The sequence below is a fragment of the Panthera onca genome, chromosome B3, assembly GCF_046562875.1.
Source record: "Panthera onca isolate mPanOnc1 chromosome B3, mPanOnc1 haplotype 2, whole genome shotgun sequence".
In the NCBI taxonomy this organism is placed as follows: Eukaryota; Metazoa; Chordata; class Mammalia; order Carnivora; family Felidae; genus Panthera; species Panthera onca.
In genome coordinates, this window is record NC_138344.1 from 3,378,836 (window position 1) to 3,394,698 (window position 15,863).

At 49.8% G+C, this 15,863-nt stretch overlaps 1 protein-coding gene across 12 annotated transcripts in view; it reads right to left on the reverse strand.

Annotated features, from left to right (window-relative positions):
* Positions 1-2,774: 2,774 nt before the first annotated feature.
* The window catches only part of SH3GL3 (SH3 domain containing GRB2 like 3, endophilin A3), a 133,877-nt gene continuing 120,788 nt past the window's right edge, over positions 2,775-15,863 (reverse strand). For 8 of the 12 annotated variants that reach the window (XM_078449080.1, XM_078449070.1, XM_078449079.1 and 5 more), the window contains one exon: positions 4,209-4,874. In XM_078449080.1, the coding sequence (XP_078305206.1) occupies positions 4,669-4,874 (206 nt within the window). In that variant the 3' untranslated portion in view covers positions 4,209-4,668. Of the gene's footprint in view, positions 3,111-4,208; positions 4,875-4,897; positions 5,397-12,973; positions 13,175-15,863 lie in introns of those variants that run through there. The other 4 variants (XR_013556473.2, XR_013556474.2, XM_078449071.2 and 1 more) reach the window with 4 other exon arrangements.

Sequence of the window (15,863 nt, forward strand, 5' to 3'; positions counted from 1 at the left end):
GTCATTCCTCATACTACAGGAAAAGTCCTTTCTGCTATCGATGGGCGGGCACCTAGGGGTCAGTACTTGAGTTAAGGAGCAGAACACCTGTATCTGCCCATGCTACAGATAGGTGAGTTTTACAAGGGCAGGTCAGCGGCAACCACTTTGATGAACAACCTTAGATCCTCCCTAGATTGATTTCCTTGAAACAACCACAGAATCCCAGAAGCAAGAGAGTATCGTGGGTCCATCACGTGAGTGCTTGTGCTGCAGGCCGTAACTCACCTGGTTAGCAGTGCTCGACTGTGAGGGATCTGTGCTAGACTGGAAGGGATCTAGAGCATAGATATACGGAGTGAAATTCAAAATTTAACGGGAACGTTGGGTTTTCAGGAAATGTGGCTGGTAAAACACAGAAGGGACAAGGTCAGGAGTAGCTGCCCAGCTCAGACCCTACAAATCAGCCCAGGAGAGGCAGAGCTGGCTGCCTGCGCGTCTGCATTTTGAGAGGGAGGAGGGGTATTGGCCATGCTTGTCATCGTTGATGCTGACCATGTATTCAGGGGAGTGACACAGCTTCTGTGAGGGCGACTTGGTAACATTTTCAGATCCACCAGCAGTCACCAGCAGCTCGTGTGTTCAGCATCAGGACCCAGGCACAATATATTCATTTCCTCATGGGAATTTGCTAATCAAAGACTTTTTTTTTAAGTATATTTATTTTCAGAGAGTGGGGGGAAGGGGCAGAGAGAGATTGAGAATCCCAAGCAGGCCCCACACCTTCAGCATGGAGCCCAACACGGGGCTTGAACTCACAAACCATGAGATCAGGTTTGCTACAAATTAGGTGGTAAGTGTCTTAGTCCTGGGCCTCACTTTGCTAATGTCTCTGGGAATGGGGCTAGCCTGGCAACTGGGGGGTATCTTATGTAGTATGCTATAATTCCAAGCCTCTTTGGTACCACCCAAGGACCAATCCCTGATAACGACCAATGATTTGAGCATCTTTTCATGTGTTTATTGGGCATTTGTGTAGCTTGTTTTGTGAAGTGTGTCTTCAATCTTTGGGCTTCTTATTTATTATTGAATTTTGAGAATTCTTCACATATTCTGTGCATACGCCTATAGTCGAGAGATATGAATTGTGATTTTTTTCTTCCAGATACATTCTGTGAATCCTTTCACCTATGGTTTGTCTTTTTATTACTTTTTTATGCTGTCCTTAGATGAGCAGAAATGTTTAATTTTAATGAAGTCTAAGTTATCAATTTTGTCTTTTGGGGCTAGTGCTTTTTGTGTCCTAAGAAATTATGCCTACCTCAAGGTTATGTTATGAAGACCTTTTCCTATGTGTTCTTGTAAAAGCTTCAAGGTCTTAGCTTTTATGGTTAGGTCTATGACCCATTTAAAACTGATTTTAATGTACGGTGTGAGGTAAGGATCAAAGTTTCTTTTACTTTGTTGAAAAGAGATTTCCTTTCCCCACTGCATTATCTCAACACCTTTGTTGAGAATACATTGACCATATATTTACAAGAGCCTATTTCTAGACGTTTTGTTCTGTTCCATTGACCTTCTTCCCCAAACTTGTGCTAATTCCATACTGTTTTGCTAACTGCATTTCCATATAATTCTAGAATCTAGAAGCTAGTTAATTTAAACAAAAAGCCTGTTGGGGTTTTGATTAGAATCGCATTGAATTTATAGATCACTTTGGGGAGAACATTCTCACAATACTGAGCATCTCTCTCCATTTATTAGGTCTTCGATTTTTATATGCAAAGCTATGTAGTTCTCAGGGCCAAGGTCTTGCTTATCTTTCTCTCAGATATTTTCTAAGTATTTTGTACTTTCTGCTGCTATTACAAATGACACTGCCTTTCACTATTATACGATTAATTTGATATTTAATAATTGTCTCCAGTATATAGAAACATAATTGGTTTTTGTATACGATCTCAGGATCTTGACAAATTTACAGTATATATATATATATATATATATATATATATAACATTAGCATATATACTAGTATATACATTAGTATATATACATATTCTAGATTTTTTTATAGCTTCTTTAATAATTGTCTACATATTCAATCTTGTTTTCTGCAAATAAAGACAGTTGTGTTTCTTCCTTTTCAATCTTTAGGCCACTTTTTTGTTTTCCTTGCCTTATTGCACGGATATACACTCATTTTTAAAGAAGTTATAAAGGGTATTTCTTCCACATGTCTCCCTTTTCCCTTTCGTATAGGTGTGTCTGGGCCTCAACTTGAGTTTTCTTTGAGGTCTGCTCCCATCTCCATTCCCCAGAGTTAGAGGGCAATACCTTTTCCCCATTCTCCCAGTTTCTATGAGGAGGGATTTTCTCCAAGAAGCCCTAGCTAGTTGAGGAAGTGGACTGAGTTCGGGTTAGCAACTGGGCACGAGTATCATAGCCCCCCGTCTCCCTGGAAGCTGGCCTGCAGGCAGGGAACGTGCATTCTTTTTTTTTTTTTTTTTAATGTTTATTTATTTTTGAGAGAGAGACAGAGAGACAGAGAGACACAGCATGAGCAGGGGAGGGGCAGAGAGAGAGGAAGACACAGAATCCGAAGCAGGCTCCAGGCTCCGAGCTGTCAGCACAGAGCCCGACGCGGAGCTCAAACCCACGGACTGCGAGATCACGACCTGAGCTGAAGTCCGACGCTGAACTCACTGAGCGGTCCGGGCACCCGGGAACGTGCATTCTTGATTGCTGCCAGCTCTGCAGTAAGCTCGGTGTTAAAGGCTCTGCCGCCGTAAGAGGAGGTAAGGACAGTCCACCTCCCCCCAGACCAGGTGTGTCTGACTCCTTCAGGGCTCAGCAGATGCTTTGCTCTCATCCTCAGCTACATCTTCTGGCACGGCCTTTACGATGCAAATTACATATTGGTTCTCCTCTGCTTTCCCCCTTGACTAACGCCCCAGCTTCTGTAGATCTCAGAAGGGGAAGAGGGGAGCCATTTACTGGAGCCTCACAAGAGCCCCCCAGTCTACAGCTCTCAGGTAGCTGCCGTTCCTATTTCCCAAACAAGAGGCCAAAGAGGCATTGAGAATGGCTCTGGACTTCTCCTTCTGTGGGATACATTTCAAATATGGCAGCTGGAAAAGAAAAGTTGGTGGGGTACAAAAAGCTCCTTTGTGAGTGTATGTGGGAAAATGCACGGTCGGAGAGGCGGTGTGGGCAGGGGTGAGGAGCACGGGAGAGGCAAGGAGACTCCCTAGGTTAGGAGCCCAGCTGTGGCATTTCATAAAGACTGTGTGACTATGGACAGATTACCTAGCCTTGCCACATCTCAGTTCTTTTATCTGCAAAACGGACTGTTATGAAAATTAAGTGACTTCATTCATTTAAATGCTTAGAGTAGCACCTGGCCCATAGTAAGCACTCAATAAAAGCTGTTACATTATATTACAGACACTATAGATACAACTGTTTTAGAGAAGGTGTGGGGGAGAGGGACTGGTAGGAAAAGGAAGGAGGAAAAGTATCCTGGATGTTGGGAATTTTCTGATGTACCACGGACTCAGAAGACTGAGAAATCTGGTTTTGGTCACCTTAGACCAACTGGCCTCTGCAAAAGGCTTGGGTGAGCACTTCAGTGAGTCGTGGGGTTCAGTGAATAATCGGAGTTCAAACTCTGCCTCTCACACCACTGTCGTTTGATCCTGGGCAAGCCATCCAATGGGCCTCCTTCTCTGCAGGAGAAAGGCTACCTGCCCCCTCCCCCAGGACAGCTGTGGCCGCCCCTGGATCAAAGTACGTGACGAGTGCATACCCTGGGTGAGGCCAGGGGCTGGTTCTCTGAAACTATGCAATCTTGTTACTGGCACTCAACCCAACTCCCCACTCTGCTCCTTCCAGAGCATTCCAACGGGACCTGCTTGAAAAACCTACCCGATAGTTGGCAGCCGCGGAAGCTTGTGTTAGGTTCTATTATAAATAAACTTGACAGTGCATGGAAAAGTCCCGTATCCCTGAACTGGAAGGAGGGTGTGCTGTGTTTGAATCAGGGGGACAGCGAAAGCCCCCTCTCAGACCTGCGGACTTCGTCTGGAAGAAGCCTGCACGCATCCACACTGCGCCCACCGCGCCCCCCCCCCCCCCCCCCCCCCCCGCTCAGCCACGGGGCACAGGGGCAGTTTACAGCTGGACCGCCACGCTTGAAAGCCAATTCAACATTAAGAATAACCACGGCCTTTTGCCAACATGGTGTGTCATATTTATTGGGCTATTCGCAGGTCAGCTAAAACAGGAGGAAAGGAAAGACCAGATGACATCAGTAACGTCAGGAAACAAAATATTTAGCATTTCTTAAGTTTCAAATTTTGCATTCCGTTGCAGCTGAGGAATATAGGCAATTCATTAACATAACTGCAATGGGTGTGGTTTATTCTTAGCAACGAGAAGCACGGACATTTATTCAACCGAAGACTTTTAGAACACTAAGCGAGAAAGGAAAGTATATTTTCGTGTAGCTAAGACAAGAAAATCATTTATACAAATTAAATTGGTACAAAATACATTATAAAGAGAACACACATACAAAAGTCATTAAGTGGGTCAAAGAGCAAGGATGTCACAGAACGCCACACGGAGAGAACACTGGTGTGAATTCATTTCAGTTATGAAAGTGGGTCCAAAGTCTGAGTTACACATTTACTGAGGTAAAGGCACGATCACTTCCACATAATTAATGGGGAAGAATCCAGATTCCCCACGGAGCATTCCCTCATACCAGTTTTCATCTATCTGATTGGTTAATGTAATGATGTCTCCTTCTTTAAATCCTAGTTCTCCTTGGTTCTCTGGCTCAAAGTCATAGAGACCACGACAGCAGGGCTGGTCCATGGGAACGTTAGAACCTGTCCACGTCATACGGAGACAAAAAGTACAGGTTAATGGGACACATGATCTGTGGAGAAGGGGGAAGGTGGAGAGCTGGAGGGGTCATGAACACCAGGTCATCTGCCTTCTTCCCCAAAAGGCTGGCTCAGCCCGGCCCACCGATGCTGCGCTCTTGGGGTCTGTCCCGGCTGCCCCTCACTAGATGACGCGCTCGCAGGCCTCCTGGGCCCACGGCTTCTCCCCTGGGTACCCCCATCCAGAGGAGTCAGGCCCGGCCTACCTTCCTGAAGCAGCTCCTTGGTTCTGCCTGGAGCCCGCGGGAGACACAGAACTACAAGGCCCAACCCCTGCCCTCAGGGAGCTTATGGTTTCTTTGTGAAGATCGGACAATACACGTGCAACATTTGAAGGACAAAGAGGAGGTGGTGAGTCACTTATAGCTCAGAAGCTCAGAGAAGGAAGAAGCAGAAAAGGCCTGTGTGGTCGGGACATCTTCTCGGAGCTGGTGACCGGGACATGGAATGAGGCAGGATGTGAGGCTGGAGAGAACAGGTAGACTATTCACAGACCAGCCTGACACGCTGGGCTGATTATAGGAAGTTCTCGGAATAACGGTTCTCAAATAGTTATTTTTTAATTTCTAAACTAAGACATGGCAATGGTAAGAAAGGAAGAAGAAAAGGAAGGAGGGAGGGAGGGAGGGAGGGAGAAGAATATGCAAAATCGAGGAAAGTCAGCTGTAACCCACTAACCCAGAGATAACCAATGTGAGATTTAACGTTTTGGTGGAGAAGCTTCCAGATGTGTTTATGAATATATTTGCATATGTATTTACATAAATATGTTCATGAAAGAACATTCCTATACATATTATTGTGACTTTTTCTCCAGATTACTTTTAATTGCTGAGCAGTTGTCAACTATACCAAGTATGACATGATTTTTCTTTAATGTTTATTTATTTTTGAGAGAAAGACAGAGTGTGAGCTGGGGAGGACCAGAGAGAGAGGGAGACACAGAATCGGAAGCAGGCTCCAGGCTCTGAGCTGTCAGCACAGAGCCCGACACGGGGCTCGAACCCACGAACCATGAGATGACGACCTGAGCCAAAGTTGGGATGCTCAACCGACTGAGCCACCCAGGTGTCCCGATTTTTTTTTAAGTTTTTTTTTTAAATTTTTTTAGCATTTATTCATTTTTGAAAGGCAGAGAGACAGAGTGTGAATGGGGGAGGGGGAGAGAGAGAAGGAGACACAGAATCTGAAGCAGGTTCCAGGCTCTGAGCTGTTAGCACAGAGCCCGACGCGGGGCTCAAACCCACGAACCAGGAGATCATGACCTGAGCCGAAGTTAGACGCTCAACCAACTGGCTTAACCAACCACCCAGGCGCCCCAATGACATGACTTCTTTAACTAACCTCCTATTGCTGGATAGTTAAGGTCCTTCCTTCCCTCCCTCCTTCCTTCCTCTTTCCCCCTTTCTTCAATTTATTTGTCTATTGTTTTTTGGTCTTAAAAGTTTTAGGAGCCCCCTTTTATACTATACTATACTATACTATACTAATTACTATACTTTGTCATTTTGCTGTGAGCATTATTCCCAGTGTATCATGCTTTCTTCAATCTGTTCTGGAATGTGTCCTGGGGGTGGGGCAGGGAAGGGGGTCTGTTTGGTTTTGGCATACATACAGGTCAAGTTCATCAACCTTTGCATCCCAGGTTCCTCCTCCACGTTCGTATGTACATATTCAACTAAATTAATCCCAGCAATGATTTAACTTTTTCACATGAAAATGTTTACTCTTAACTCCATTGAATTTTGGCTAATAGAGGTGTTATTTACTTTTAACAATGCTCAAGGGTTATCTCAACACAATTTATTAAATGATCCTTTCTTCCTCTACTGACTTCAAATATTACTTTCACCTTTACCATATATTTAATTATCACGTGCACTTGGATGTATTTCAGGATTTTCTATTTTTTTCCCATTGATCGATTTAGGCACCTCCAACGACGCATCATTTTAAATGTTGTGGCTTTCAAGTAAACGTTAATTACTAATAAGGTAAATTCCTCATCACTTTCTAATCTTTCAAAATCTCCTATTCTCATGAAATCATTCAACCAGGCAAACTTAAGTATCAATGTATTGAGTGTTGTCCCCCCAATAAAAATCCCACTTTGGGGGCACCTGGCTGGCTCAGTCGGTACGGCATGTGGCTCTCGATCTCAGGGTCATGAGTTCAGGCCCCACGCTGGGCAGAGAGATTACTTTTTAAGAACTGCATTTTGATTGCAACTGAATCATATTTTTTTAAGTATTAAGACTAGTTTTAGGAGGTTTTCTAATGAGCGATGATCTGTGTTCCCTGAAAGAACCACTTACACGTGTGTTAAACTTCCATCCGACAGAGAGACTGGGTTTGTTAACTCTCTAAGATTTTCGCATCTCTATTCAAAAGCGAAATTACTCTCATTTTACATTCTGGTCAGGCTTTGGTATCAGAACATGCCAGAAACTTGTTTTCTATTCTCCAAAATATTCAGTCTTGCATGTTTGAAAACGTTTGCCCCCAATGATCTAGGCTAATGGGTTTCCGAACATAGAATGCTTTCTTGGATAGTTTGTGACAGTAACATAAGAGTGTCCACAAAGGAGGTGTGTGGCCCCACTCCAGGGCACGACAGCCTCTAATGGGACGCGTGGCCTCAGCCAGTCTCATGATTCCCCGTGGAGGAGCTGAGGCAAGGGGGTGAGCAGGAGCGGAGAGGTTGCCCCGGCCAGGGGAGGTGACACCCGACCAGAGGGTCAAGCTCACGGACCACTGGTGGACGCAGAGCAGATGTGACTGTCCCCGTGAAGAACGAGCTGGAAGGGAGCTGAGCCCCACCCCGGGAAAACCATGCGCCCCACGTACATGGTAACCACCCCGTGGACAGAGACCACCGCCAGAAGACAGAGCAGGCCATCCAGAAGGAGACCACGGAGGACTCCACACCATCGACAGCCGACTCCTCACGGCTTCCTTTTGTCACAGGAGCAGAGGGAGGTCTGCAAAGGCGGGAGGCAGTGTCCCAGGACAAGACCACACCGGATTCACAGTCTGTATCCTTTCACAAGAGCTTAACCCCTGCACGTGACTGAAATACCTGCCTAGATCATCTCACTTCTGCCATCCTCTTTTATGCTTTCTGTTTTGATTTCCTTTTTTCCATAATCAGGAAACAGTTTTCTTTCTCTCACTTCCACTGAGAGTCGAGGCAAGTTCTGCCAGAGACTGTGTTCCTTCCTCACCGGATCGTTTATGTCCACATAAAGAGAATATAGATCTGGGTACTTCTGTGTCTGGCCAAACGAGAAGCCCCTCTGTCCCAGGCAGCAAATTCACCGTGCGCTGCCCGTTTCTCCGGCTGGTGGCGCGGCCCTCCTTCAGCAGGACCCCACTGCCTTCCTGTTACCGCGGCTCTCGATATGGCGGCACGGTAGGACGCCCACGGCCCCTCTGAACCCCAGGCCGATTAAGTCAGAAGCTCTGACAGTGGGGCCTGGACATCAGGGCTTCTTAAAATTTCTCAGGGGATTCCAGTGTCCAGGGGAGGCTGCAAATCATCAGCCTAACGGCCCTCCCCCCTCCCTCTGCTTTTGGCAACCAGAGCTTGGGAGTGTCATGGCGTTTCAGCCGGTGGGGAAAGGGAAAGTGGTCACGGTAGGGAACGGGATCCTCTTCTCCCCCTCCAGATAGGAAGCTCCTTCCCATGTGGTGACTTACACGTAGACCAGCCTTTTAGCATGTGGATGCACCTGCACTACGGTCTCTAGAATGTACTTGATGTTTCTAGCTTTCTGATGGCTCCTTCCACGACAGACCTCCATGCCACCCCAACTTTTGTCATAATGATGGCGGTGGGAGGATTTCAATGTGGAGGCCCGGCTCATCGTCTTGAATTTGAACAGGATAACATGCAATTACTTCAAAGCACTGGGAAATGGAGTGTTTTGCCTGCAGAACTTTTCATTCTCCTCTGGAAACGCAAAGCCTGGCTGGTGAGCTGGGGCACCGAAAATCTATGGCAACTCGGGCCGTTGAGTCACAGTCGACTTTATTAATGGATACGTGCTTTAACGTGGTCTATGAAGGTGATTACCGTCCTTTTAGCATTTCCAGCACTCTACCAGTGCAACAAAGAGGGAGCCGGAGGCAGCTGCCAAACCACACGGTGGGCTCGGGAAGCACTTCCTTGAACGCGAAACGTCAGCGCTAGAAAGGTATTTTGGTGGTCCTCCCATGGACCCTTCTCTTTTTGAAGGAGAGACAGCGGTGCCTCTAAGAGGTGACAACAGCCTGGCCCCGGGGCTAATGGCAGCGCCAGGGCCAGACGCCAGGGCTCCAGACCCCAGCCTGTGACCTACCCGACTGACGTCACCTCCGACGTGATCTAGGACGCGACTCAGGGTTGCCAAGCCATTTTGTGAGCTACCATCCTGAGCACGGGTCTAAGTGTATGTATTTTTTCCTCCCGTTTACTCTGCAAGCTACCTGCAATGACTAAAATAAATGCTAAACTGCAGGCACGCACTTACCCCGACCACCAGCTGCATGTGTATACGTGTGCACTCCCAGCGCACACACCGAACACATCGGGGGAAAGACACATTACTCACTTCTCACCTCATTTATTCTAGGCAAGGGACCGTTGCCACGCTGCCCACTTAGATTTTCTAAGAGCTGGAGAGCGACCAGCACTCCTATCACACTCCATCAGCAGATGAGCCCCAAACAGGGCGTCTCTGCTGAGACCACTGAGTGGAGAGACCCCTGGACACCAGTTCCCTGACTCAGGTGAGGCCCGATCACCTGGCTCTCTCCGGCCAGCTCCACGCCGCCCCCCGCCCCGAACACACTTCCGGCAGCGCGGGCACCAGGTAAACACACACCTTCCGGCTAGAGCTGGGCTGGCCGTCCTGAGTGACACAAGCAGCAGACGATATTCTGGAGCATCATCCCACGCACTTGTCACGCTGGCTCGCGTCTGCGGTCTGGGGCCCTTAATCCAAGGGGCGGTGGCCTCCCTAAGTTGATGGAAAGGGGAGAGCCCGCACGTGGACAGTGCGGTCAATGTGGCAAGCTCTAAGTTGCAAAATAATGCCACTTCAGCTACGAAACAGCGGGAAACGGCTTTCATGCCGGCGCCAGGTAGGCTTTTCTGAGATTTAAGAGGCAGAGAGAGAGACACCAACAGCCAGATAGGCTGACTCCTGGGGTCCAAGGAACCAGGATGTGAAGAACTCAGAGCAAGGAGATCCTATTACAAGCCGCAAAGAGGGAAGGGCTGTTCCCTGCCACCCAGAGGGGATACACAAGCTCTTTCTAGAGGCCGGAGAGAGAAGAGGCTGGGCAAAAAGGCTGAAAAGCTCCCCAGATTCCATGCAGGGCAGGGGGTGGTGGTCTTGGGCCCCAATTCCCACTAGAATTCTGGGAGAAGGCGGCCCCCCCCCCCCCGCCAAGTGCTCTAGCCCCACAGGGGGTGGGGGGCCAAACAGTAGGAATGGTGGGGTGGTGTAATTAAGCCACCCCTGGCTCCCTGTGACCCGTGAACAAATCTCAAGTCCCCCCGGAAGCAAGGAGGTGCTGGGGGGGCAGCTGGACCGGGCGCGGCCTGGGGGTGGGCACACAGGATGCAGAGACCCCACAAGGCAGAGCTGGAGGCTTGGACCACAGAGCCAGGCCTGGGCCTGTAGTGATAAGTCATTTCAACAGTGCGAGCAGGTCAGGCCCAGACAAGCTCCTCGCCGGCCACCACGATGTCCAGTGACCTTCCCCTGGCATCTGGGCCACATCTTGGGGTCGAGACGTGGGGAGAAGGGGGCCGGTGACCGGTGAGAAAAAACAACACCCCTGACTGACAGGGACTTAAAGTGAATTTAAGTCCTAAATTGACCAAGTAATAAGTGGATAGTCTACTTTCTATTGAAAGAGACCGAGTTACCTTGAAATGGCAAGATTATGTTTTTTTCCACCATTAGAAGAGATGGAAAAAAGATTAATTTTTTTTTTTTTTTTTTTTTTTTGGCCAACAGTAGAAATGGAAAAAAGATTAACTTGTTTCCGCCACTGGTCTAAATGGAGGCAAGTTCAGTTCACTTAAAGAGAAATAAAAGTTTCTGCCCACCTAAGTGATAATGTATGAATTTTCCCTCTCCACAACAGAGGAGTCACAATCACCAGGGCTGGAGCCCAAAGGTCCGGGCAGAACAGACCATGTTTCCTCAGTGGGGTCTCCCAAACGGGACCAGCCACAAACGTCCGCAAGGTGCCCGAATGCCCAACTTCCCAGTCAGAAGCCGGCACCTTTGCTGAAACCTTTGCGTGAGAAAAGATGGGTCGTACCCAGCGTCCTATCCTCGGGGACGACGTGTGCCTTTTGTCCCCTGGAGTCTGGCAACTGGTGCTCCTTGACCACGCCCACCTGCTAGCTGTCCCACACGCAGCAGTGGCCCCGGACCCGCAGGGAGCTGCTCTCGCGTACCTCGCCGGCCGATGTGCACGCGTGTGCTGCACAGCAGGCAGCTGACCCCCCAGCCCCCCACCGTCCAGCCTTCCCCCCACCCCCGCCCTGGCCCAGTGGCCTGTGTTTATTTTCTCTTACTCCTGAGACCTGGCTTAACGTAACATGAGAGCAGAGGTGGGAAAAACACAGTCTTCCTTGTTAAAGCCCTGAAACAAAGATTATTTTAACAGAGAAAAGGGAGTATCCCTGTTAAATATTTATTATTCCTGTCCTGATCCACACCATTAGGAGAAAAAGAAACAAAGGAGGCTGGAACACAAGAGCTTCAAGGTGGCTGGTCAGTAAGTACCCTAATGGCAGCACACGACAGGTAGGGAGCTCCTGTTCTCCCTAAAATAAGTTTCCTTCCCTCTAGGCAATAATTTGGCCTAGTTCCTAACAATATTGGGTCCCCCCCTTATTATTTTAACAGCGGTAAAATTCCAGGGAGTGCCCTTCCCCCAGCCAGCCCTTCGTGCCCCCAAGTCCCTGCCGCAGAGGGCGACTCACACAGAGGTGCCCAGCACATCTTACTCCAGTGGTGGTTCCCTGGCCCTCAGCCCCAGTCGGCGACAGGGGTGACACGGGTTTACCCCAGGCCAGGGCAATATCCCGAGGGCCTCGCTGGTACCAGTGGGCCTACTTTGGTTCCACCACTTCCCCCAGTGGGATGGATGGAGAAACCAAGGCGTACAGAGGTTCAACACGGCGCGCCTCCATCTGGGTCCAGAGTCCACCCTTGATCCGAAAGCCATTAGCTGGTGGGTCCACCCCCACCTAACTGCCGAGCCAACCCCAAGCTGGGGTGCGGGGAGGGCGGGGTCCATCCGTTGGGCTGGGTGAGCCCACGTGTCCTCGGCCTGGCGCGCTCGGGGGAGCTCCGAGGCCCCGGGATGCCCTCTGGGGAGCGGTCTCCCCTAAGCCCCTCCCTGGTCCTCCGAGGCCCACCCAGGTCCCACCTCGCCCTGCCAGTCATGCTCAAAGGACGTCCTTTGGGTACTTACTCTCTGGCCTGCTTGCCTCTGCCTGAGCCTCTGCTTCTAAGTGAGCAGCTCAGGCTTCAGTTAAAAAACAACACAAACACTGGCATCCACCGCAGGTGGCAGATTAGCCACCAGAGTGGACGTGGCGTCAGATGTCCCTGGCATCTGCAGCCGGGCCTGCTCACGTGCCAGGATCTGCCGGCCTGTCCTCAAGGACCGTGTCTCTGCCCCTGCCGCTGACGGCGGTGGAGGGGGACGGGGAGTGAGTGGTCAGCGGGGCGGGGGGCATCCTTCTCTCCGCGGCACGAAAACATCGCCATCTTGGGCCGCATTTAAACTTGGGTTGTTTTCAGACCCTCAGAGGCCCCCACTGCTCTCTCCTCTGCCGGCCCCGACTCTGGGGATCCCGTTACCCGGAACCCCCCACCCACAGAGCACCCCAACTAACTGCAAGGCAAGCTACGACCCCACCCCCCAACTCCTATAGTTTGGAGGGGAAAGGGGAGGGAGAGAGAAGTGATTCGCACACCTGATGCCGACGTGAGCGCCTATTGGCGAATGACCGATCTACCAGAAGCTACTGACCTGAGGAGGGTTCTTTGTCTTTTAGTAAATGCCCCAGACTTCTGTGCCTTTTGAGTGTTTTGTTCCTGCTTTTTTTTTTAGTCTTTCTCTTGCCTCCCTTGTGGTCGGGCCGCGACCCGTCACTGTCCTGCCGTGAGTGGGCCTTCCCGAAGCTGTCCCTTGGCCTCTCTAATCTGCTGCTTCCAGTCTGCTGTAGGCTAGGAAATCAGAGGACCATTAGGTGACATCAACAGCCACTGGGTCGTGGGCTCTTACTCTGCAGCCCTACGCACGCCCAGCACCTCCGATTCACACAAGCTTCAAATAAACCTGTGAGGTCAGGGTGCTTATTCCCATCCTTTTGAGGGTGAAACCGAGACCCAGAGGCATGGGGTGAGAGCCAGGGCCTGGGCACTTCTGTGGCTCCGGAGCCCATCTGACAGTGAGGACTGCAGGGGACACCCATCGCAGCCGGGCGGGCTCAGGTTCTGCCGCCTTCCTGGTCTTAAGTCTGGAAGTTCAGAGGTGTTTCCTTATCACCAACACTACTGATGGGGCCGCTAAGGAGCAGAGAGGGAGTTTCCTGTCAATGGGCAGAGTTAACCCAAGCAGGAATGGGGGACCCTTTACCCCCTCTGGGGGGCTTCCGCTGCACACCAGGACCTCCCTGAGATGTGGCTGTGCCCCCACCATCGGACGACGGGGTAGCTCAGCTCTTGATGGGCTGGGACGCATGACCGGTTTCAAACTTTCAAGTTTATTTCCAGTTCAGACTCGTTCTCAGGCACTCCGGGCCAGACACCACACTCAACCCAGGAGATGCCACCTCTTTTGAATTAGAATGAGCATATTTGGTGCAAGTTTTAATTTCTTTTTCTTTTAATCAGTCTAAAATCTCAAGCACTTGTAGAAAAGTTCCTTGGAAGCTAAACACTTTCCCTTTAGCTGACCCAGACACAGCAGAATTATGATAAATACCACAAAACCTATTTTGTTTAGCATCTCTAAAACACTATTTTTGGGGCGCCTGGGTGGCTCAGTCGACTGAATGTCCGGCTTCGTGATATTACAGCTCGTAGGTTTGAGCTCTGCATCGGGCTCTGTGCTGATGGCTCGGAGCCTGGAGCCTGCTTTGGATTTGGTGTCTCCCTCTCTCTCTGCCCCCCACCCACTCACAGTCTGTCTCTCTCTCTCCCTCAAGAGATAAGATAAACATTAAAAATATAAATAAATAAAATAAAATCCTATTTTTGTCCGCTGGTAATAAATTAGGGACTTCAGATCCCTGGTTTCTAGCTCTGGATTAGGTCACCTCTGGGCCCTGATTTTCAACTTTAATCTGTGGTTAATGCTACGGACTGAATGTCCAACAAATTCATATGCTGAAGCCTAGTCCCCAGTGCGGTGGTAAGTGGAGATGGGACTCTGGGGAGGTGACTAGGTCACGACGGTGGACCCGCAGGAATGGGACAGAGCCACCGTGTCGGGACACAACAAGAAGACAGCCATCTGCAAACCAGGAAGCGGACCCTCACCAGCCACGGAATCTGCTGGCACCTTGACCTTGGACCTCAAGCCTCCAGTGCTGTGGGAAATAAGTGTGTTGGTTAAGCCCCTGGTCTGTGGTGTTCTGTGACAGCTGCCCAGCTAGCTAAGACAAATCTATTGAAGTCTATGAACTGTCTTTCTAGAAATAAGAAATCTGTGTTTATCCACAGGAGATGTGACTTGTTGAAACTGCCTGTCAGTGGAACTCAAGCTTCATGATTCTACTCTCGTCTATAAAAATGAGCATGTGTGATTTCTTTTACCCTTAATACCAGTCCTCCCCAGCTGATGAAGACTGCAATACCCCGGTGTGACCAGTAAGGTGTGTGCCCTCCACCCTGCACAGCCTTGCTTGTCCTGAGATGTAATGTCGAAAGTTGAGGCCCCTGTACTTATGGAAGCTTCCTGGGAGGTGGCCCTCTGTGACAACCAGGCCTGGGAGGTGACCCTCTGTGACCATCAGGCCCAGTGTCTGTGGGTCCCCTTCGCCACTCCAAGTGAAGGGAAAGCAGAAAACAAACGGTGGCCTTAATCACAGGTGGCTTCCTGGCCGCCGGCACGGGGCCAAGCCTGCAGATGTGTTTCCTTTGCTCTGCTCCTCGCTTTGTATAGTGCGGATTAGATGCCAACACTTAAAAATCAGGAGATTGACTGGGGCGCCTGGGTGGCTCAGTCTGTTGAGCGTCCGACTCCGGCTCAGGTCACGATCTCGCGGTCCGTGAGTTCGAGCCCCGCGTCGGGCTCTGGGCTGATGGCTAGGAGCCTGGAGCCTGTTTCAGACTCTATGTCTCCCTCTTCCTCTGACCCTCCCCTGTTCATGCTCTCTCTCTCTCTGTCTCAAAAATAAATAAATGTTAAAAAAAAATTTTTAAGAAAAAAAATCAGGAGATTGCTCGTAAATATATGATTTCTGGCTTCTCTTGAAAAAATCAGAAAGGCTGGCTATTCTGGGCCCACAGCCCCGGGCAACAAGCAGTGGCTACTGCCCACCGGCGTCCCCGTGACTAGACTCGCCTCCCCCCTTTGTGCACCTGTCCTGGAGGTCCGGTGTCAGCCACTTATCACCGGCCTGGCACTGTTTTCTTACGCTTTCCCTGAGTCTCTCATCCTCATAATCTGGCATTAGAATTTGCACCTGGGGCCACACCCACTGGATAATTCCAGGGGCGTCAGGACTCTGAGGTACTGTCCCCTGGGTTTGTGCTATACGGGTGCCCTATGTGTCACCCGGGACACAATCCACTTCTACACTTTTTTTTGTTTTAATGTAAGTACCAGGGTGGGTGTCTGACTCTTGATTTCAGCTCAGGTCATGAGGTCACGATCTCGTGGTTCATGGGATCAAGCCCCACGTCGGGC